This window comes from Eptatretus burgeri, chromosome 1 (assembly GCF_056783735.1).
Source record: "Eptatretus burgeri isolate ZD-2024b chromosome 1, Ebu_testis_v1, whole genome shotgun sequence".
Classification (NCBI taxonomy): domain Eukaryota; kingdom Metazoa; phylum Chordata; class Myxini; order Myxiniformes; family Myxinidae; genus Eptatretus; species Eptatretus burgeri.
This window is the reverse complement of record NC_140961.1, coordinates 140,818,216-140,841,739: the sequence shown is the minus strand read 5'-3', so window position 1 is coordinate 140,841,739 and position 23,524 is coordinate 140,818,216. Positions and strand designations below refer to the sequence as shown.

General features: G+C 44.2%; 1 protein-coding gene across 6 annotated transcripts in view; it reads left to right on the top strand.

Annotated features, from left to right (window-relative positions):
• The window catches only part of LOC147035631 (dynamin-1-like), a 200,182-nt gene that overhangs the window by 28,824 nt on the left and 147,834 nt on the right, over window positions 1-23,524 (top strand). For all 6 annotated transcript variants that reach the window (XM_085845574.1, XM_085845532.1, XM_085845547.1 and 3 more), the window contains exons 2-5: window positions 5,895-5,968; window positions 10,232-10,381; window positions 16,428-16,631; window positions 20,380-20,478. In XM_085845574.1, the coding sequence (XP_085701700.1) occupies window positions 5,895-5,968; window positions 10,232-10,381; window positions 16,428-16,631; window positions 20,380-20,478 (527 nt within the window). The remainder of the gene's footprint in view (window positions 1-5,894; window positions 5,969-10,231; window positions 10,382-16,427; window positions 16,632-20,379; window positions 20,479-23,524) is intronic.

The window sequence follows — 23,524 nt, the reverse complement described above, 5'->3', positions numbered from 1 at the left end:
GTTCTTGTTTTTTTATCTTGCCAAAACAAAGTTTTTGCAAGATATGTTAGTCAGCTTGTATGTTTTTTTTGTTTGTTTTTTTGTTTGTTTGTTTGTTTGTCTGTAATCACGTATAAAAAAATTCTGCAGAGCACAGTTATCATTGGAAATTTTTGTAACTTTGCATATCAGAGGCCTATAGAGGTCCCTTTCAGCGCATAAAATTTTCAAGGTCAAGGTCAAAGGTCAAGGTCACTTTGTCGCAAATCAGGGGAGTCGACGAAACCCTTATTTTTTTGAGTAATTTTGATCGGATCGTCTTCAAACTTCATGGGAATATAGTTCATGGTCTGGCGCTCAGCTGATTAATTTTTGGTGGCGATTGGCCTTGACCCTCATGGTTAGCGCCTCAGGTCAAACATATTTGACCCCAAGGTCAAATTTTCAAGTTTTAGGAACCATATCGTGTAGTACCTCAAATTGAACACCTCAATGAGTGCTTTCTAGATATGTCAAGCTTGAGACATTATGACGTCATTTGGTGACGTTATGAGGCAAACGCATATTTTTCATGGTTACTCTGAAGAACGATTCTCATCGGAATCTCTCGTAGGCAGATATTCCTCAAGGAGTCGCTCCTGGTGGATAGCAGCTCTGTTCACCTCAGTGTGACCTTAAAGAAATCACACATGGTCACCTTTTGGCAAGATACGGGTCACCCTGCGGGTGACATTGTTTTTATTTATTTATTTATTTATACGTGCATTGAGGTCATGGAAGTAGTTCTGCTCGATAATCACTATTTCTGCATTATCAGCTGTTCAAACACTTTGTTTCGATTGTTTTACGTTTGTGTTTCTATTGCTGTCGGAAACTAAACCAAATTGCTCATGGAGGTAATCATTTGTAGATTTGCCGTCAACCTTTCTACACTTATCAGAGTCCATTGAAGATGTAACACTGCAGTTAACAAGTGCAATTTGATCAATTGTTTTTTTATTTTTTATTTTTTATTTTTGTAGTGTCATCTGCATACGACATACTGACCAGGAGGTAGTGGGATTGGTTGGGTGACAAGAAAATTGAGAAAGGTGAAGGATATGGGAATTTAGAATGAGGAAAAAAAAAAAGATTTCTGCTTCCAATGTAGCATAGTGTGTTTCAGAGCGTCGGTGCTGCTGAAGCAGTTTCCTCGCAAGGGTGATACAGGGTGGTTTGCCATTTCTTTCCCGGCAGTAGTTAGGACAGGAATTTGGAATTTGTTTAGGGTAGCTCGCCTACTCTTCACGAAGGACACCGTGGGATCTTTAACCTGCACCAACTAATGCTAGCAGACGGGACGCCCGTTTAACGTCCATCCGAGAGACGGCACACACCCTGCCTGTGAAACACCGGGATGACAGTTTATAGTTGGGTCAGGATTTGAACCCAGGCTCAACAGGTTTTAGAGTAAGCATGTGTACCTCTAGTCTTGGCCATCCTGCTAGCCTTAATAAATACAAGCCTAAATTAGAAGGGTTTAAAAGATGTGGTGGAACCGAGGGGGAGGGGTGCAGGGTATCAAAATATACGAATAAAATTTTATTTTTAAAGTGTTTCAAAAGACTAATAATAATGAATAGGCCTAAGTATTTTGTTGTTCAAATCACCTGTTTGCTTTTCTTAACAGGTATTGTAGTTTCCAGTGTTTGTATTTGAAGTAGTTTGGACATTGCAGGTTAAGAAGCTTCTGAATACTGCTAGGTTAGCATAAATCCAGTGACCAGAAAACCTGTCAAACCGCAGCCTTTCAACCAGTAGGCGGAAAGTCAAACCTGAATTTGCATTCTCATGAGAAAAGTCAGATTACCTTTATTGTTATTATTATTATTATTATTATTATTATTAGCTTTTCTGGAATGGGAATTCCAGATAACATATTGTCATCGTGCACCGTCTGTCTGTTCGTCCGTTCGTCTCCTATTTCGACTTCTCCGGCCAAACTGCTGGGCTGATTCGGCTAAAATTTGGCAGCAACGTTCCGCTCCTGACTGGTAATGGGGTTTGCAAAGCTCTTTCCGGTCACGTGACTTTCGGGTTGAGGTCGTAGAGAGATTCACTTACCTTGGCAGTGATATTCATGTCTCTGCTGGCTGTGAGTCAGAGGTCAATAGACGTCTGGGTCAGGCCTGGGGAGTGATGGATTCGCTGAATCGTGGGGTGTGGCACTGCCGGTACCTGTGCGTGAGGACGAAAGTCCAAGTCTTCAGGTCCTTGGTGCTTCCAGTCTTGCTCTATGGATGCGAGACTTGGACTCTGAACAAGGATCTGAGATGGAGATTTCATTCCTTTGGTACCAGGCCTCTTCGGAGAATCCTTGGCTATCACTGGTCGGACTTTGTGTCCAACGAGCGGTTGCTGAGAGAGACTCAAATGAGATTTGTTACCTGCATAGTCTGTGAGCGTCAGTTGCGGCTGTATGGACACGTGGCTCGTTTTCCTGATGCTGATCCTGCTCACCAGATTCTCTCAGTGAGGGAGTCTCCTGAGTGGAAGAGGCCAATGGGCTGACCACATGTCTCATGGTTGCAGCAGGTTGATCAGCATCTCAAGGAGATGGGGATGGGCCTGGCATCTGCCTGGGGGATGGCCAGACGGAGGCCCCTGGAGTACCGGCAGAAAGTGGACGCAGTGACGTGCTGCTCTGGCGCATTCTCCCATACCTGACTTTAAGAATGTCAAAATGGCCGACTTGGTCAACTTTTCGGAAAATCTCATTAATTCCTTTAAAAATCTTCTTCTCCAGAACCACCAGTCAGAATGCTACAAAATTTGGGTTGCATCATTAGGACAGGAGCTTGATAAATTGCAGAGGCCATGCTGATCATGTGACCGGAAGTGTGTCAAAATGGCGGACTCAGTACATTTTTGGGAAAATCACGTAAATTCCTTCAAAAATCTTCCTCTCCAGACCCACCAATCAGAATGCCACCAAATTTGGGTTCAAACAGTTGGCCAGGGCCCAGATAAGCTACAGGTCCATTGGTCCTAATTTTATTTTTTTTCAATCGTTTAATTGAAGCAGAATGAATAATTTTTCTCGTCATTCAAAGCACATTGGATTCCTAATTCATGAATCCTTTCTTTCCCTCAAAAGTGCTTGCTTATAGAGGCAAGGTTTTTATTTTGTTACCAGACTTGGTGGTGTAATGATTAGAGCGTCCGCTCTGATTGTGTGCGGTCGGCGATTGAAACTCCGGCCAAGTCATACCAAAGCCTTTAATAACTGTACGTGCTGATTCCTTGCTTGACGTTCAGCATTTATTAACAGGTTAAGAGGACGAACAATCCCCATAGGTTGGAATCCATGGGGAGGAGGCAGGAAATGCCCCCGCTGAATGTGCCGAGAAAAGCGGCACCATTGTTGTGACATCGCTGCTTCCCAGAGTACCCCGCAAAGTGATGGCACTTCCCCCAAGCTCAGTGGCTGTGTTTGTCTCACCTACCAGGTGTGTGTTAGTGTTGGTGTCGGTGTGTCAGCTAGGTCATGCAAAAACGAGCAACATTGTAACTTTGCTGGCAAGTTTAATATGGCATTGGATATGAGTTGAATAATGTCTAAAAAGTTTATTTTGAGCGTGGGATTATTTATTTATTAGTATGCAGCCTGTGGCTGCATTCCTGCATCATTTTCTGGGGGCGCAGCTGTGCCGCTGACGCAGTGCCCTCTGTTACCAGTAAGCTGGTTCTTGTTGTGCTGACCTCGGAAGGATGACAGGCTGGGTCAACCCACCTGGTGTCAATTCAATGGTGAAAATAATAGCTGCCTTAACTCAGGACTTTAGGATCTCAAGCCAGCTACCTTAACCGTTAAGCCAGCACCAGGTTTGAGTGTGGCCTCATGTGACTGGTGTATTCTCAATGTGCATCTATTTGATTCAAAATTAGTATTTATGTGGGCAAGCAGGATAGCCTAATGGTACGTACTCGTATCGGAGCTGTGTATCCTGGCTTCAAATCTTGACCCAGCTGTAAGCTGTCATCTTGGTGCTTTATGTACAAGGCATTGCACCCTTGTGTGTGTCGTCTTCCTGATGGCCTTTAAACTGGGTGTCCCATCTGGTCCTTTGTGAGCTATCGCTGGCATGCTGAACTATTTACAAATTCCTACCTGGGTTGTGGGTGGAAAGTGATCTGGTCATCTTGGATGTTCGTTACACTAGGTTTTCATTTTTATTTTATTTTATTTTGTATACATAGTTAAGGCTCATGGAAGAGCTAGCACACTGAACGAATAAGGATGTAACGGCCAAAAACAGGACGCAAAACATGCATGCATGGATAGGGAAACTCCAAGGAAGAAAAGCTGGGAGGGGGTTAACGAGGGTAGAAAAGATCATGGTTTTGGATTGGGCATGATCTGAGATGGCAGTGAACAGCTATCTTGAATAACTGGAGGGAAGGATTGGATTGAAGAGGATGTGGAAGTTGATTCCAATGGTGGGGAGGAAAAAAAGATGAACAAATGAGTGGAGGTGAGCAGTGATAGACCCATAGACTCAGCTTCAGCGTAGGAGATTCCATTGATCTTGAAGGCCTTGGTTTCCAGCAAGGGAGCCAGCCCAGAGGGGAGAGCAGTACTCCATCAAGCTGCGCATGAAAGCCTTGTAGGTGGATAACAGTTCAGGTGTGCCAAGGAAGGACTGACTTTGTAGGATGCCCAGTCGGCAGCTTGCTTTGGAGGCCAACATTGAAATGAGGTTTGCCCCAAGAAGTTGTCTGTTCTAAAACATAACCTCCATCCTCCTGAAGCACAAATGTAGTCGGTAACAAAGTTTTTATTTGTTTAATTATATTTATATTTTGGAATTTGGTAAAGAAGCTTTGCACTCGTACAGCATTTGGAACTCATGGACTGAATGGAGAATGGTTATCTATGGGTTGTCTACAGGAGATTGAATGATAGCTGATGACATGAACAAAACAAAAGACATCATTGGAAGTATAGGATGCAGTGAAGGAGAGTATTACGAATGCTTCCTGCCCCAATCAACAATATCAGGATTAATAAGCAGATGTTTGGTACTTCAATATGGATACAAACAAACACGACATAATAGTGACCGAAGCTTTTCGTGCTGCACTCTTCAGGGTAAAAATCGCAGCAAGTGAAGGCGCGTGCTTTATACGAAGGTCTCGATAAGGTAGACGCTGATTGGTTCATCCATGACGTCACGGTTAATCCGAACGCCCATTGGTCGGCTCATCATCTTCACCTCGAGCTCCCATTGACTGGAGCAGAGTTCGTCGATTGACGTTTACAACCGCATCCATCATTCCATCCTTTTTGCAATCTGCTCGTCACCAAGCATTAACGACACCTGGAGAGACAAAGCGCTAAAAGTGATTTGTTGACATTCCAGTTGATCTGTCCAAAATAACGATTCTTGATTGTCTTCATCGTTAAATTGTCTTTCTAAAATAATATATATGGATCTTGGAAATTGTAGCCAAAATACTTCCTGGAACTGACCTGAAAATGGTATTGTTTATTGCCTTGTGGAGATGCTCCGTGTATTATTTAAAGTTCTTTTCTTTTTTTTTTTTCTGCGAAACTTTTTCGAAGTTCTTAAACAAACCTTTTGTGACTAATCATCAAAACGATCCTTTTACTCTTGAGCCGTTTTCAAAAAGGGCTTTAGAATATGTGAACCATAATTACGATGAATTATTAAATAAAGTTTTGAATGGTATCAAAGTCTTGCAGATATTTTTGTTTTCACTGATCTCAAGATACCAGGCCTTGAGGTTTTGATGAAAATCGGTTCTGAGTTTTGAAGAGTGGAAAGATTTCAATCGTAGCAATTCGAAGTTTGGAAATTGTATTTGTTATTTGTTCTTATGTTTACATTTATACCGTTTCTTGTACTCCCAAGGGACTTCCTGCCGCGAGGTTCTGGAATCGTTACTCGTCGTCCCCTCATCTTGCAGCTTGTCACGGCTGATACTGGTCAGGTCCCTTCCCAACAAAATTCCAGTTCCCCCCCCCCCCCTTGGAAATGTCATATTGGGAATCGTTATTGAAATGCATATGCCTGTTGTTGGTTTAATGGTTAGGGTGGTGTGCTTGGGATCCTTGGCCGTGAGTTCAAATCCTGCTTGGCCATTGAATTAATACCACGTGCGGTTGACTCAACCTGTCATCCCTCTGAGGTCAGCAAAATGAGTACCAGCTTGCTGGGGTGATTGAACCATTTGAGTATCCTGTGTTGGAGTGGTGACCCGCCCAGAATTGTGCCCAATAGCCCAGGAGACTGCTTTGGCAGCACCAACGCTCTGTACACAATATGGTCCCCATGGATGGATGGATTGAAATATATCAGGAGTCATTTAAATTGGAACTACGATAATTGAAGAATTGCAGTTCAAGGTTGATGCATGCTTTTTCTTATGGAACCTGTGAAAATGATAATTAAATGCTAAAATTTTGTGCAATGATATCAGTTTACCTTGATTAAGAAGTGACCAATGATGGTCAAAGCATTCTACGTAAAGACATCAAGTTGCTACCACATCCAGAGGGCACCTGAGTATGTGTCGCTGAGGAATACATGTTAAATGAGAGCAGCACTCGGTAGCATGCATACCTCCACCAGGCTGAACAGTTTTGTATCCCACTGATAAGCCGGATCTGCATCCGGACCTTTCTTTCTTGCCGCACACCAAAATGTAATCTGCTTGTTCTTGCCACCTACCCAATTTGTCCAACAAATTCCGTCCTCATTCGTCCATAACTTTTAGAGATATTGTGTGATACAGTATGTAATTTTTGGCCCCATTTCTCGATGGTGAAGAAGTACTGAGAAAATTTTAAAATTCTCAGATCCAGATGTAGATCTTCACCAAAATCGAATAAAGTTGTTCTTGGCACGCACCAAAACTGTCCAACAAATTTTGTCCAAATCCGTCCATAACTTTTTGAGATATCCTCCTCACAGAAAAATAGAGGCAGGGGCGAAAACACAACCTCTGTCCACCTTCGGTGGTGGAGGTAATAAAACATTTCAAGTCGATGACCAGTTGCTAATTTCAGTAAATTTGGTTGGATTGACTTCATACAGGTCAAGGAGCTCACGACTTGGGGTCATCCACTGATGTGAATCCTGACTTGGGTTTTGAGGAACCCATCTTGCAGAAACCTTAGACATTCCTAAATGTTCATGTATGATGATCACAATACTTCCATGTGAAATGTCTACTTCAGTGATTAGTTCTTTGATCTTAATACGCCAGTCCTCCATAATCAAGTTTCTGACTCGGGCTACAATTGCTTCGTCATAGTCCATGAGCCCAGGCATATATCGGTACCATCTGGGAAACCAAACTTAAGGGCTACTAAGTTATTGGTAGGGACTATATGATTATTTCAATATGTGATAACCATTCCAGAAGAGCAGCTTAGTGTATGTATTTTGCATTTTTACCATTTTACCATTCTGAGATATTGACGTTTTGGGGGAAAATCGCACAATGGACTATTGACACATCCCATGAAGGTAATATCATTCAATAACAGCTCAGGATATCCAGATTTGTTTGCCTTTTTGCTTTCATTATGCGGAGGGTGGGTACATTCCAGAGATGATAACTACCAATAAGTTGCCAGTCTGCAATGGTTATCACATCAAAATATGATCTATATATATGTTGTTGCGAATTCGCACCCGCCGGCGTGCGATCAGCCACTCGACTCGAATGGCGGCCGCCTCGCCCACCGGAACGGACAATTCTGTCGTGACCCTCTCGGAACAATGCCGGGAGCTGGTCATGGGTGGGGTTTTAACCCCACCACGACCGTGCCAATTGCAGGATAGGGTTGCTCTCCAAATTCAATCTACCTAAGTACCTGAGCGGATGGTCGACCGGGCGATCGTACCTCGCCGCAGGCCGACTCCGGACACGAACCTCTTAAGCGGTCCGTTCTGTGCTGTCGGGATAACCGAGCGGTGTTATCGTCGGCCTCGACGGTTCCGATTAATTATCGGGCGTATTAAGCCCACGACGAACCCTTTACGTGAAGCAGGATGGAGGGTCAATAAAGAAAAGACTAAGCGAAACGGGAAAACAGTTCACACAATGCACATTTATTACGCGGCACACGGAAAGCACACATATACAGCCAAACAGTCAAAATGCACCTATAGCAGTAAAACAAAAGAAACAATGACGCAGAGTTACTACCGACTACACACACACACACGGCAACACTTATACAGTTCTACTTTACAGATGGCGCCAACACACATTTACTCAAAAGCAAATGAAAGAAGCCACCCTCATAGACAAGGGGCCAGACGGGCCTGTAGGCCAATATGTGCGCGGGACATGAAGGAGCGGCCAGGTCCGCGAGACCGGGTGGGTCCTACCCGCGTCCTCGTGACGCGTTGGCGGATGAGCCACAGATGTGGCCGCGTGGCTGTGCCCCGACTCCGTGCTACTTCGCGGGTTTCGTTGGCACGACGCTTGGAGTGGAGTGGGGTGGGAACGATTTGTTAGCTATCTCATTTGTTTTGTTGCACTATCTCAGCGTGGAGAAAGGGGGAATTGTTGATGCCCTGGGGGAGAGAGAATGGCTGGCTGGCTGGCTTGGGTCCCACGACGAGCGATCTCCCACCGCGACATCGTCGCCGACCGCCGTCCTTCTCGCCTCGGACCCGAGCTCCTTGGCCTCTTCCCACAACTCTCCTCAGCCGACTGCAGACCCAACTCAATGCCTTCGCCACCCGACTCCACTCTCTGCCACACTCTGCTGCTGCCACACTCTGCTCTCCAACCAAAAACTGACTCTGCCACCAAAACAGACTCTGCCGTCTTCGCCTTGCACTCGCCGTTTTATAGGCTGGCAGGAGAAAACAATATGCAAATTTCCGGATCAGAATGACCTCGGGGGCGGAGCCACGCTCGCCAATTGGACGGAGGAAAAGTGGGCGTGAACCTACTCTGATCCTAGAATTTGCATATATGGATTTCACACAGACGCGCCTGGAGGCGGGGCCAAGCCGCTCCGCGCTTGCTAATTGGACGGATCAGAAGTGGGCGTGTAGCGTTCTTCATCCGAATTCTCCCTCGGAAAGGCTGCTATTTGCACTCGCGGCTCTGTGCGTATCTTGAACGAGCCCAAGACAGCCCGACGCTCAGTGTTCACAGGTGGTGCGGGAATGGCTGTAGAAGGAGAGAGGTGAGGGTGGTGGAGGGTTTATCGGTGGTGGTTTGATGGTTATGGCGGTTGAGACGTGGTTGGTTCAAAATAAAGATAGAACAGAAAAACGGATATCTCAAAGCGTCGCAGCCCGAATGAATCACATAAATTCCCTCTAAACAACGGGTTTGGGGCTAACTACACATGTACTTTGAGTTATCTCACCTATGGGCTCTGAATAGTGGTTTGCGAATTTCCACAGCCGTAACACTATATATATATATATATATATATATATATATATATATATATATATATATATATATATATATATATATATATATATATATATATATATATATATATATATACATATATACACCAATTCAAAAATCATAACTAGGATTGGTTTCCTTTGATGGTACCGACAAGTGGAATTTCTGGTCTGGGCCCATGGACTATCAGTGGCATCGAAATACCGTCCTGACCAGGGGTCATCCTCAAGGCTCTCATGGCCACACTTGAAATCCTTTGCCCACTTTGTTATGGGAGCATATGAAGGGGCAACTGTGCTATTCACTCCCACCATGCGTCGATAAATTTCTGTTGCTGTGAAACCATCTTTGGTTAAGGGTTTGATGACCCACCGATGCTCAATTTTTTTTTGAAAATCTCTCATTTTCTCAGATGCCATTCTTGAAAGTCTCACTCTGAAACAGGAAAAGGTATCGCATTCGGCAACTCAAATTAACTGAAACAAATATACAAGCATTCTACTTTGTGCTACCAAAAAAATTAGAACCCTGTTATATTGCTTTTCCCCTGGATTGCAAAACTTCTTGACCGCCCTTGTACTAACCTTTTCTACCCTGTATGTCCATTTAAGTAGCTCTTTGGGTTATCTACAGGAGTTCTGATTACTTTAATACATTTGGCTTTTTAGGTTTTGATCATGAAACCCACCTTCTCTGAATTTGTTCCAAGACTTCATAAAAGTGTTGTCACTGTAATAATACTTCCTTACTGGATAATGTTTGAAGCTTACCTTTTGTTTTCTTTCCTCTTGACCCTCAGAATGTGCTGAATTCTTGCACAGCAAGGGAAACATTTTCACAGATTTTGATGAAATACGACAAGAGATTGAGGCTGAGACAGATCGACTCACGGGCTCTAACAAGGGCATTTCCAACATTCCAATCAACTTGCGTGTGCACTCCCCACATGGTCAGCTCATCTTTATTAACACTGACCTTGATAGTGAACACATATATTTGAACATAGAACTGGCCAAAACCTATTTTTACTGTATTTGTTATTAGTTAAATTTATCCTTTGGTCTTTGTGGCCCTCTTTTTAATCCCTTCCTCTTTGAAAACAGCTGATTTCTGGCCTGGTCACTTCATTCAAGAAATTCTGCTGCTCCTCTCTTTGCAATGGTTGGAGGTCCTAAATCTCAAACAAGAGGTTAGGACAGTCTCCCTCGGTGTATGTATATATATATATATATATATATATATATATATATATATATATATATGTATGTATATATATATATATATATATATATATATATATATATATATATATATATGTATGTATATATATATATATATATATATATATATATATTGTTGTGGGCCGGGGGTCGGTGGTGAGAATGACCACAAGGTGGGGAAAGCTACGTCGTCTCCACCAGACTCCCTGGAATTGTAGGCCGTCGCTCGGATAACTCCGCGAGCCGGCGGGTCGTTTAACCAACCGTGGAACGCCAATATCTCGACCGCGTGGCGTAGGGTTATTTTGTCGAGATCCAATGTACCTAAGTAACCATGCGGTCTCGGCTACGGGGGATCTACGCCTTCGGAACGCCTGGCCGAACCGGAATCACTCTACCGGCAGCGGTAAAATTACACCTACCGACTACCACCCTGCCAACCACCTTTCCGGCTCGGATGCAGTCGAGCGGGCCTGCCCAGGACGTCCCGGCTACAATTGTCCGATTGCCGGGGATAAAACCCCACCTAAACTCAGATCTGGACCAATTCAAGAAGGGACAGAAACGGACTGGGAACATTTCTGTGATGATTTATTTACAGTAAATAAAGACACAAAGCAAGACTTAATGTGAATATGCAAGAAATATTTACAATGTTCCAAAAACACTTATTCAGTTCTACTTAAAAGACGGGCCCACACGCAGACACACACACACAAATGAAAATAAACCCAGAGTTCTTTATTGGACCCTCGCAGCCGAGGAAAGAGACAAGCTGGGGGTCAGAGTTCGGATGGGTACCTGGCCGTTGGAGAAAGGGGGTACTCTGTGCTGCGGCACCTGACAATGGTCACTGGTTTGGTCCCCAGTCACACGTGTGGGACTCGAGGTTCGTGGCGGAGCTCGGGTGGTGAATGGCCGGGGTCCACGGAGGGGGCTCGGGGTCGCTCTTTCCTTCCTTGTGGAGGGCCAGCAGAGACACGTTCGCTGCCTCGATGACCTTCTGCTCAACCCTCGTGACAGCCCTCGTAACAACCACTGTTGCCACCCCTTCGTAACAGCAAAAAAAACCCTTTAGTGACAGCAAAAACCCACCAAAACTCTGCTGTCAGACAGTGCTCGGGGATTTTTTTAACCTCCCTCAACGGGGAGGGATTCTTGGTGAAACGCACCTCGCTGTCCGCCTTTGATTGGAGAGGATCCTACGGCCCACCCTTCCAGGGCGGCCCCTTGGCCCCTGCTAGGAAACCCCAGTCACTCTTCCACGCGGGTTCGTACTTGACGAGAAACAGTATCAACGCTGCAACGGCCCCTGCCGGGAAACCCCAGCCACTCTTCCACGCGGGTTCATACTTGACGGGCTACAGTATCAACGTTGCAAAGGTCGTCGTGAAAGAGTTACATTGTTTGTGAGAGCCGAGAAACTGGAACCGCGAGATCTTGCCTTGGCACGTCAGGGTGCGAGAAGACAGCTGGTTGGTGGTGGATCGTGATGGGCCGAGGGGTCATGCAGATGGGATGGTTTGTTAGATGTAATAACCTAACTTAAAGAAATCGCAATGCACGCCTTTGATTCTCCCACAAGACAAAAGGAAGGGGATCTGACTACACACATACTTAACGACATAACTGACTTTTGAGACATCTGTGTTGAATGGAAATGGTTTCCAGATCCGTTACAATATTGTTGTGGGCTGGCGACCGGTGGCGAGAGCGATCGCTAGGTGGGGGAAGTTACGTCGTCTCCCACCAGACTCCCGGAATTGTAGGCCGTCGCTCACGGCTAATTCCGTGACGCGGCGGGTCGCTTAACCGACCGTGGATGCCAATACCTCCACCGTGTAGCGTAGGGTCCTCCTGTCTAGAATCAAGTTACCTAATTAACCACGCGGTGTCGTCTACTGGGGAACCACACCCTCGGTACGCCTTGCCCGAACCGGATCACTCAACCAACTATGGTAGGGTACCAACTACCAACTCCGGATCAGATGCAGCCGAGCAGAACTACCAAGGACGTACCAGCTAGATTTAACAGAATATCGGGGATAAAGACCTGGCTAAACTCAGATCTGAACCATGCTGGACCAATGAAGGAAAAGACAAAAACGAACTTGGAACATTTCTGCAATAATTTATTTACAATCAACTTACAAAAGAAGGACACAGAGCAGGCTTATGTGGGAATAAAACAGGCAAGATTTACAATGATCAAATAAAAACACATGCAATTCTACTTAAAGATGGTGCCACACACTCAGACGCACACTCAGATGAAAATAAACCCAGATGTATGGCCAAGGACCTTTTGCAGCCAGAGAGGAAGGTGAGCTGAGATCGCAGTTCTTTCGGGTACCTGAACGTTGGAGGGAAGGGATGCTCCGTCGTGCGGTTTGGTCCACGGCCGCCCGCGTGGAGACCGTATCTGCGAAGGAGCCCGGGTCGAGTAGAGCGGGGTCAGAGGCGGGGATCAGGGCTGCAGACAGGACCTTACGAGAGACCGGGTCGAGGTCTTCCCAGCTCTCTCACACTCGAAACAAACGACCCCCAAAGAGTGCAACCACTCCACGACCTTCCTCCTTTCCTTCGCTGCCAGCCGACGAACTGTCTCACTCCAACGCTCACGCTCAAGACGACTCACTTTCCAGCTCTCTAGACCAGACCACTCTGAACGAATGGTGTCGTAATTTATAGATCTCCCTCAGCGGCGAGGGGCCTTGGTGAAGCCGACGTCACTGTTCGCCCTGATTGGACGGGGCTTCCATGGTTTGGAAGGTTTCCGTGGTTTCCATGGTTTCCGCCCTGTCTTGGCGGGGTTTTGGCCATACCGGGAAGCCTGCCCACTCCGCCTGTCCGGACTCGCCAAAAAAGGTACTACACAAAGATTCTGCCTCGGAAAGCGAGTCGCCGGTTCGGCGAGTAGGAGAACACGCGCTTGTTCAGCCCATGCGAGAGTAGCAAGCGAGATGAAGGTGCGAGCAGGCAGAGTGTACCGTGGGTCGTTGTGGATGGGATATAATGATTTATTAATCTAACTAAAAAAAACATTGCAATGCACCCAGTGTCTCCCCACTACACACAAGGAGGGGTTCTATCTGCACATGTACTTAATGGAATAACTGACTTCGGGACAACTGTAGGTTTGTATGCATATGGTTCCTAGAACCGTAACAAAATATATATATATATATATATATATATATATATATATATATATATATATATATATATATATATATATATATATATATATATATATATATATATATATATATATACAGTTTATAGAAAGTTCACACCCCCTTTTAAACTTTTCACCTTTAGTTGCCTTGTAGCCTGAGATGATTTTTTTGTTCTTGTTGCACTGTTGAGGCTCGTATGAGAGCAAACACACTGAAAGTACAAGGGTTCCAGGAGACAAGACGGTGGGGGGGGTTGGTGGGAGAGGGAAGGAAAAAGTGTGGAACAGAGACATCAGGAGATCTGTGGAAGGGAGAGGGATGGTGCCGGGGTACATAGGGTAAACATGGACACGACAGGGACTTTCAGGCAGGGAAGGAGGTGGGTTTGGGGTGGATTAGCAGGGGTAGAAAAGATTGTGGTTTAGGATGGGGGAAGATAAGAGATGGTGGAAAGAAAATTGCATTAAATCAGAATGTTCCCTCCTTTATTTACACATCGTAACCCACAACTTCCAAGTGAAAAACAAATTCCACAAATTTCAGGCAAAAAATAAAAAATAAAAAAAACTAGAATATTTTTGTTGGATAAGTGTCCACCCCCCTTATAATAGCATTGTAAATTAGCTCAGGTGGAGCTAATCACCTTCAAAATCACACATCAAGTTAATTGGCCTCCACCTGTGTTAAATTTTAGTGATTCTATTTATTTCAGAATAAAGTCAGCTGTTCCTGTAGGTTTCCTCTGCTGGGTCGTGAATTTCACAGCAAAGACTCGACCATGAGAACCAAGGAGCTTTCAAAAGACTTCTGGGGTAATGTTGTCGAACAGCACAGACCAGGGAATGGATATAAAAATGTCAAAGGCCTTGAATATTCCTTGCAGCACAGTCAAGATGATCATTAAGAAGTGGAAGGCATATGGCACCCGCAAGACCCTGCCTAGATCAGGCCGTCCCTCCAAACTGGATGACCAAGCAAAGAAAGACTGGTCATTGTGTGCATGTGACAACAATATCCCAAACACTCCACAAGTCTGACCTGTATGATGGGGTGGCAAGACTACGATAGGGTAGCATGCTGGAAGCTCTAACTCAAAAATTCCCACCTTGAGTCCCATTTGAGGTCTGCAAAAAAAACCACTCAGGAGATTCTGAAGCCATGTGGAAAAAAAGTTTTGTGATCCGACGAAACTATGATGGAATTTTTTGTCCGAAATGCAAAATGTTACGTTTGGTGCAAACCCAACACAGCACATCACCTAAAGAACACCATCCCCGCTGTGAAGCATGGTGGTGGCAGCATCATGTTATGGTGATGTTTCTCATAAGCAGGGACTGGGGGCACATATCAGGATCGAAGGGAAAATGGATGGAGCAAAACACAGAAAAATTTCAGAGGAAAACCTGCTGCCCTCCATAAGAAAGCTGAAATTGGGACGGAACTTCACCTTTCAACATGGCAATGACCCAAAGCACGCAGCCAAAGTTACACTGGAGTGGCAAAGGAACAAAAGGATAAATGTCTTTGAATGTCCCAGACAGAGGCCCGACCTCAATCCAATTGAAAATCTGTGGCATGACTTGAACATTGCTGTCCATCATCGTCCATCATTTTGGTGGGAGGTTTATATCATGATCTAGTTGTGTTTTCCTGAGAATGGGTGTGGTGTGCCCATTATGGGCGGAGCCACGCCCAAGAAACGTGTTTTTAGGGGGTAGCCGATTTCAATTTACATCTTCTCTGAGGGGGTTTGTCGAATCTGGCAGGGGTTTCAGTATTTGGTTAGCCCAATGGCACTTGCATAGCCCCACGGAGCTCGATTTTTTTTTTTTTTTTTTTTTTTCATTTTCGTCCCAAAGTCAAGGTCACAAGGTCACGAACTTAGAGAATTGCGAATTTTGACATAAAAATCATACGACCGCTCAAACTTTGAGAGCGAGGATGACAATATTTTTTATGCATAATCTTGAGGTCATTCCCCACCTAAAGTCTTCAAACTATTTTGCTCTATCTCGAACACCTTGCCCGTGGCGCCCCCTTCAAGTTTGTACGCTGATTTCATCAAAGTATGGATAATCCGAGGAGTGCGAAATGCCATATAGCCTATATGACGTTATATTGTCCCTGGAATGTTCCAGAGGAAGTTTTTCACCAAAGGTCATAATGCTTGACCTTTGACCTTGAAAGTTCACAAAGGTCAAATTTTCAAAGTTGTGGGAATCGAACCGGGTTTTCGACCTTCTTCGACGAACTAACTCCAATAAGCTATAGCACGTATTTTTAATGTCCACAACATTGTTTTGTGTCCTTTAAAGGTTATGCAAAGGTCAAATTTTGAAAGTTGTTGAATGAAACCGGGTTTTCGACATTTTGCAGCAAATAACTTGTCACTCGTACCACATCATGTTGATCATTTTTATAACTTGGTCAAACATTATCACATTGTCTCATCGTTGACTTCTGAAACAATCTACATCGTCAAATACCGCTCGTGAACCATCGTCGTCTTCAGATTTGTATTATTTATATTATATTTATTTATATTGACAGTAATGCTTATTGCTCCCTCTCTCTGTTTCCTTTCCCTTGCACACAGTGCTCAACTTGACTCTGATTGATCTTCCGGGTATCACCAAGGTGCCTGTGGGTGACCAGCCTGCAGACATTGAAACCTTGATACGAGAGATGATCTTGCAGTTCGTCTTACAGGATAACTGCCTGATTCTTGCCGTATCTCCTGCCAACACAGACCTGGCCAACTCTGATGCTCTAAAATTGGCCAAAGAAGTCGATCCACAAGGTATATTAAACGTTTAAACTCAGTCATGAAAAATAAAAAATGGCTGTTTTATTTATTTATTTTTGTGCCGTTATTTTTTTTTCAGGCGTTTTATTATGCTGGAGGGGTTAGGGTGTGGGTTTTTTATTTGTTTTCTATCTATTTTTGACTTTTTTGTTGGCTTTTTAAAATTTTTACATTTCACAACACCTTCCAAAAGAAAATGAACTCATTGGAATGATTTTTGGTGAAATCCCAATTTTAAATGGTTACGTGAGGAAACTATACACAATAATGTAACCGATTCAGTCTCCTTAATGGTGACTGCTGGAGATGAACTCCCAAGAAGGCGAGTGGAGGCGTTCTGCTCACGCAACTGGTTCACAGTGTGGTGTGGCAGTATTAAGTTAATTTAGCCACTTGGTGGTTTTGGCGCACGCGTACCGTTTAATGGGTAATTTGCGCTGGAGGATGATCCTGCGGCTCATCAGGCACAGAATTACATTTGGAAAAGTAACAGGTCTTGCATGCTTACGCCTATCAAGCCTGGTGTTGGCTTGACGGTTAAGGTGGCTAGCTTAAGATGCTTGGATCTGAAGTTTGAGCCCCTGTCACGTTGTTGAATTAACACCAGGTGTGTTGACTCAGCTTGTCATCCTTCTGAGGTCGGCAAAATGAGTACTAGCTTACTGGTAACAGGGGCACAGCTGTGCGCCTAGAAAATGATGCAGCCACAGGCTGCATACGAACAAATAAAAACAAGCAGTCATAGACTGGTACTTACGAAATCGTCAACTTGACCTCTGACCTTGTCGAATAAAAGCTGTCTCTCGAGAAAGTAGCGACGCAAACCAGAAGTGTATACGATGATTCTGTACCAAACCATCAAAAATCGAATGTTTTGGATGTTTGACCTCACTGTGACCTTGACCTTTGACCGATTTTGACCAAAATCTAATCAGCACTTGCCATCAGCCTCCTGAATCACGTGGTGTAATTTGACATTGGTAGCTTCTTCCGTTCTCGAGTTATCTGTACCAAACCATCAAAAATCGAATATTTGACCTCACCTTGACCTTTGACCGATTTTGACCAAAATCTAATCAGCACTAGCATTCAACCTCCTGAATCACGTGGTGTAATTTGACATTGGTAGCTTCTTCCGTTCTCGAGTTATCGTGCCTACAAACAAACGGAAGGTATCAATATACTTACGAAATCTTTAGATTTCGTAAGTAACAAACAAGCAGTCATAGACTGGTACTTACGAAATCGTCAACTTGACCTCTGACCTTGTCTAATAAAAGCTGTCTTGAGATAAGGTAGCGACGCAAACCAGAAGTTTCTACGATGATTCTGTACCAAACCATCAAAAATCGAATGTTTTGGATGTTTGACCTCACTGTGACCTTGACCTTTGACCGATTTTGACCAAAATCTAATCAGCGCTGACCATCACCCTCCTGAAACACGTGGTGTAATTTGACATTGGTAGCTTCTTCCGTTCTCGAGTTATCTGTACCAAACCATCAAAAATCGAATATTTGACCTCACTGTGACCTTGACCTTTGACCGATTTTGACCAAAATCTAATCAGCACTAGCCATCACTCTCCTGAATCTCGTGGTGTAATTTGACATTGGTAGCTTCTTCCGTTCTCAAGTTATCTGTACCAAACCATCAAAAATAGAATATTTGACCTCACTGTGACCTTGACCTTTGACCGATTTTGACCAAAATCTAATCAGCACGAGCCATCACCCTCCTGAATCACGTCGTGTAATTTGACATTGGTAGCTTCTTCCGTTCTCGAGTTATCGTGCCAACAAACAAACAAACAAACAAACAAGCAGTCATAGACTGGTACTTACGAAATCGTCAACTTGACCTCTGACCTTGTCTAATAAAAGCATGAATCAATCAGAAGCCCAAGGGGAGCTTGAATTCTGAATTCATTGTGGTCTACGATTTTTCACTGTGGTTTGCAGATAATGAGTCCTAGACAAAAACTAGATTTCTTCTAAAAATTCCATTTTTTTGTTTTTATTTTTTTTAAAGTGATTCAGTACCAGCAGGATATGCCAGATAATAGGTGTATTACTTTCCAGAAGATTCTGATAAAAGACTTATTAATATATATATATATATATATATATATATATATATATATATATATATATATATATATATATATATATATATATATATATCAGTTATTCATCGCTGTTCCAGAATTTCGACAACCGAGTTTTAAGCGTCCTAAGCGATCGCAAAAATCGAAGTTAAAACGAACTCGTAACGTCGAGCGAAGCAAAAATATTCCATTTCTCCACATGAATTTACGGAATTATGTTTGACCTCACTGTGACCTTGACCTTTGACCGATTTTGACCAAAATCTACTCATCACTAGCCATCACCCTCCTGAATCACGTGGTGTAATTTGACATTGGTAGCTTCTTCCGTTCTCGAGTTATCGTGCCTACAAACAAACAAACAAACAAACAAACAAACGGAAGTCATCAATATACTTACGAAATCTTGAGATTTCGTAAGTAACAAACAAGCAGTCATAGACTGGTACTGACGAAATCATCAACTTGACCTCTGACCTTGTCTAATAAAAGCTGTTTCGAGAGAAGGTAGCGACACAAACCAGAAGTTTCTACGATGATTCTGTACCAAACCATCAAAAATCGAATGTTTTGGATGTTTGATCTCACTGTGACCTTGACCTTGACCGATTTTGACCAAAATCTAATCAGCGTTAGCCATCACCCTCCCGAATCACGTGGTGTAATTTGACATTGGTAGCTTCTTCCGTTCTCGAGTTATCTGTACCAAACCATCAAAAATCGAATATTTGACCTCACTGTGACCTTGAACTTTGACCGATTTTGACCGAAATCTAATCAGCACTAGCCATCGCCCTCCTGAATCACGTGGTGTAATTTGACATTGGTAGCTTCTTCCGTTCTCGAGTTATCGTGCCTACAAACACACACACACACAAACAAACAAACAAAAACGGAAGTCATCAATATACTTACGAAATCTTTAGATTTCGTAAGTACAAAACAGAAACGGAAGTAAAGATTTCGTAAGTAAAAATAACACCTATCCTTAAATCTATTCTTATGCAGAAAGTCTCCGACAGGGACACTGGAAGAACAGAAGTGGTGTGTGGTTTGGGTGTGCGGTCTTCCCTATGGTGTGAAGCGTTGGGAGGCATGACGTATGCTGGGTGGTAGCTCCAATGCGCTTTGCAGTAGACTTGGTTTGCTGCCTTTTTTATAGCCAGGTCCCTCTCCCCTCATGCAGAGTGGTTTCTCCCCCTGCCCCAAGAGTGTCATGCCTTATCCTTCACAGTACTGAAGTAGCACATGTGGAAGTGCCGTTCAGCCAGACAATGTGCCAGGGTGTGGGGGGGGCAGTGCGATGGAGGGAGGGGAGGGGCTCACAGTAGCCCAGAGGTGGATGTGCCAAGTTGAATGAATTGTTTGGTGTGGAATGGACAATGGGTGTTAAATACTGAGTTACAGAGTTAAATAATGAGGGTGAGGACAATGGGGGTGCTGCTAAAACATCTGATCCTTGTCGTTGCTGACGGTAACAAACATGCTGACATTCATTAAGAGCTAACTGTTGAATAATTAACCCTGAAGTAATTTTCGTAACAATATATTGAAATCTTTATTTTGAGGTACTTTGTAAATGGTCACTGCATTTTCTTCCCCACTTGTCTCTCTCGTGGCTCTCTGTTGAAAAAGGGCTTCGCACCATTGGAGTCATCACTAAGCTGGACCTCATGGATGAAGGCACAGATGCCCGAGATATCCTTGAGAACAAGACGCTCCCCTTGCGCCGTGGTAAAGATAACGTGTTATTATGTTTATTACTGCTGTTATTGTATTCAAGCTGAACTTGAAGTTATGATTTTTTTTTCCTCACATTGTTTCTATGATCGTCTTGCTAACACAAGTGGAAAGCTGTTCACCTTCACATATAAATGTAACGATTGTTTGTTACCTCTGACGGCGAAGGTGGAACGAGTTTGTTTTCACTCCTGTTTGTCCTTTTGTTTGTTTGTTTGTATGTTACTTGTGAATATCAAAGATTTTTAGCTCACCTGGAACGTGCTTCTGGGATTGCACGTCGTCCGTCCGTCCACAAATACTTTCAACTTCTCTGAAACTCCACACACTGTTTTGATGAAACTTTACTGCAACGTTCATCACCGTATATGTACCAAAGTTTGTTCATGGCATTTATAAAATCAGTCCATATGGGGGTCGCCCCCAAAATATGTATTTGCTTTCCTATCGGAAACTACACACACAATTTTGATGAATCTTGACCACAGCCTTCATCACCCGTGATGTACCAAAGGTTGCTAATGGCATTAAAAAAAAAAAAAAATCCATTGGTATTTACTTTCTTCTCCGTTACATATTTTGTGGGTCATCCATGCCCACCAGTTAGGGTTAGGGTTTGGGTTTGAGTTATCCTGGTATCTTATCCAGCCATTACCAGGTGACCACCCATGGTATTGCCCCCATTTTTCAAGTAATATTGGTTAGTTGCATGCGTTATTCTGTCTGTTTGATTGCTTGTATGTCAATGGCCTACAGGTCATATTTTTAAAGTGATCTTCACGAAACTTCATGAAATGGTCGATGTGGTCATAAGCAAGAAGCCTATTAATTTTGAGGTCAAAAGGTCAGCATTGTCCAAATGTCAACAACTTTATCAAATATCTAAAATTGTCAATTTTCAATCTGATATCTTGAAATTTGAATAAGATTTGCACATCAAGTTAGTGAATTCAACCACCAATTATTTTGACATCAGGTCAACATAGGCCAAAAGGTCAAAATCGGCAAAAGGTCTCCAACTTCGGTGATATTTCCAAAATCCTAAATTTTCATCCAATTGACTTGAAATTTGAACAGGGTTTGCATATCAGGTCACTCAATTCAACCACCAATTATTTTTGTGGTCAAATTTGTTTTAGTGATTTCACAAGTATCGTGCTCTGCACTTTATCTTTCTTGTTTGTTTGTTTGTGTGCAGGATATCTCACAAATTTGTCGACGGATTCAGATGAAATTTGTTGGGGAAGTTGAGTATGTGACAATGACAAATTGATTCAATTTTGGTGAAGATCCAGATCCAGTTGCTGGAATTTTTAAAGTGGTTCTTCACCATTGAGAGGGCCAAAAACAATATTGTTACGAATTTCGGTCTGCCCGGCGTGCGATCGGCCACGTAATTCAAATCGCGACCGCGTCGCCCACCGGAACGGACAATTCAGTCGTGACCCTCCTTGGAACTATCGCCAGAAGATAGTCACGGGTGGGTCTTTCGACCCCACCACAATCGTGCCAATCGGCCACCCGCGCAGGATAGGGTTGTTCGCCAAACTCGACCTACCTAAGTACCTGCGCGGGTAGTTAACCGGGCAATCGTACCTCGCCGCTGGCCGGCCTGGGACACGAACCCCTTAAGCGGTCCGTTCCGTGCTTCAGTGATAACCGAGCGGTGTTATCGCCGGCCCCGACGGACATGATTATTTACCGGGTGCTTACACCCCTCTACCAATTCCTTCCGTGATGCAAGATGGAACTTTCAAACAAGGGAAAGGACGCAACAAAACAGAGAACAGTTCAACAAGCACATTTATTGCACACTCAGACAAGCACGTATTTTACAGCCATGCAGTAATTCATGCACATATAACAGTCAAAGCAATGAAAGCAAGGCAGAGTTACAACCGAATAAAGTCTTTATTGCACATGCACACTTAGACAATTCTACTTATAAGACGGCGCCACCACATGCATTTACACAAAAGCAAAGGAAAAAGCCACTCTCAAAGGCAAGGGTGGCAGACAGGTTCGTGGGCCAAATGTGCGTGGAACCTGGATGAGCGGCCAAGTCCACGAGACCGAAGGGTCTTACCCGCACCCTCGTGGCGTGATGGCAGGCAAGCCGCGATATCAGCGTAGCTGCGCCTGGCTTCGTGCCCCTGGCGTGGCCTGTGAGCTCTCTCCGGCGTTCGGCCCCCGTCTGCCTTTCCCGTCGGCTTCGAGCTCCATCTCCCGACTCTGCCGCACCGACACTGCCGCACCGACACTGCCGCACCGACACTGCCGCCGTCTGCCGACACTGCACTCGACTTGACTGCCGACACTGCACTCGACTTGACTGCTCCGTCTCCCGCCTCTCCAGACTGCCACTCCACCAACTCTAGACTTGACTGCCACTTGACTGCTACACTGCTGCTGCCACTCCACTGCTCCCACTTGACTGCCGTGAGCTGTGTTGTGCTCGTGCTTATATAGGCTGAGGGAGGAGCGTATATGCAAATTTGTGGATCACAGCGGGTTCGGAGGCGGGGCTACACCACCTGATGCTCAGCCATTGGATGGATGAAAAGTGGGCGTGAATCATTCCTGATCCGCTTTTTGAGGCGAAAGGAACCCATTCACAACCCATGGCACGACGTTTGGTAGAAAGGCGAAGGTGGTGGGAGTTTGCTGTGGTGGTTTGGGAATGGTGTTGGTGGTGGCGATTTGGTTGCTGGCGGGTGTCGTTTGAGAATGGCGGTGAAGCGATGTTTGCGGGGTGGAGTTGTGGAGGTAAAGAGGCGAAGGTGGTGGTGTTTGAGTTGTAGTTGTTTGGGAATGATGTTGGTGGTGGCGATTTGGTTGTTGGGGGATGATTGGTCCAAAATAATGATAGAGAAAAGAAAAACGGCTAACTCAAAGGATCACAGCCCTGTGAACACAGAAATTCCCTCTAAACAACGGTGGGGAAATCTAACTGCACAATTACTTATCGTCATAACTGATCTAAGGTCCTTTATGGTGGTCTGTGAATTTCCACAGCGGTAACAATATATAGCACGATATC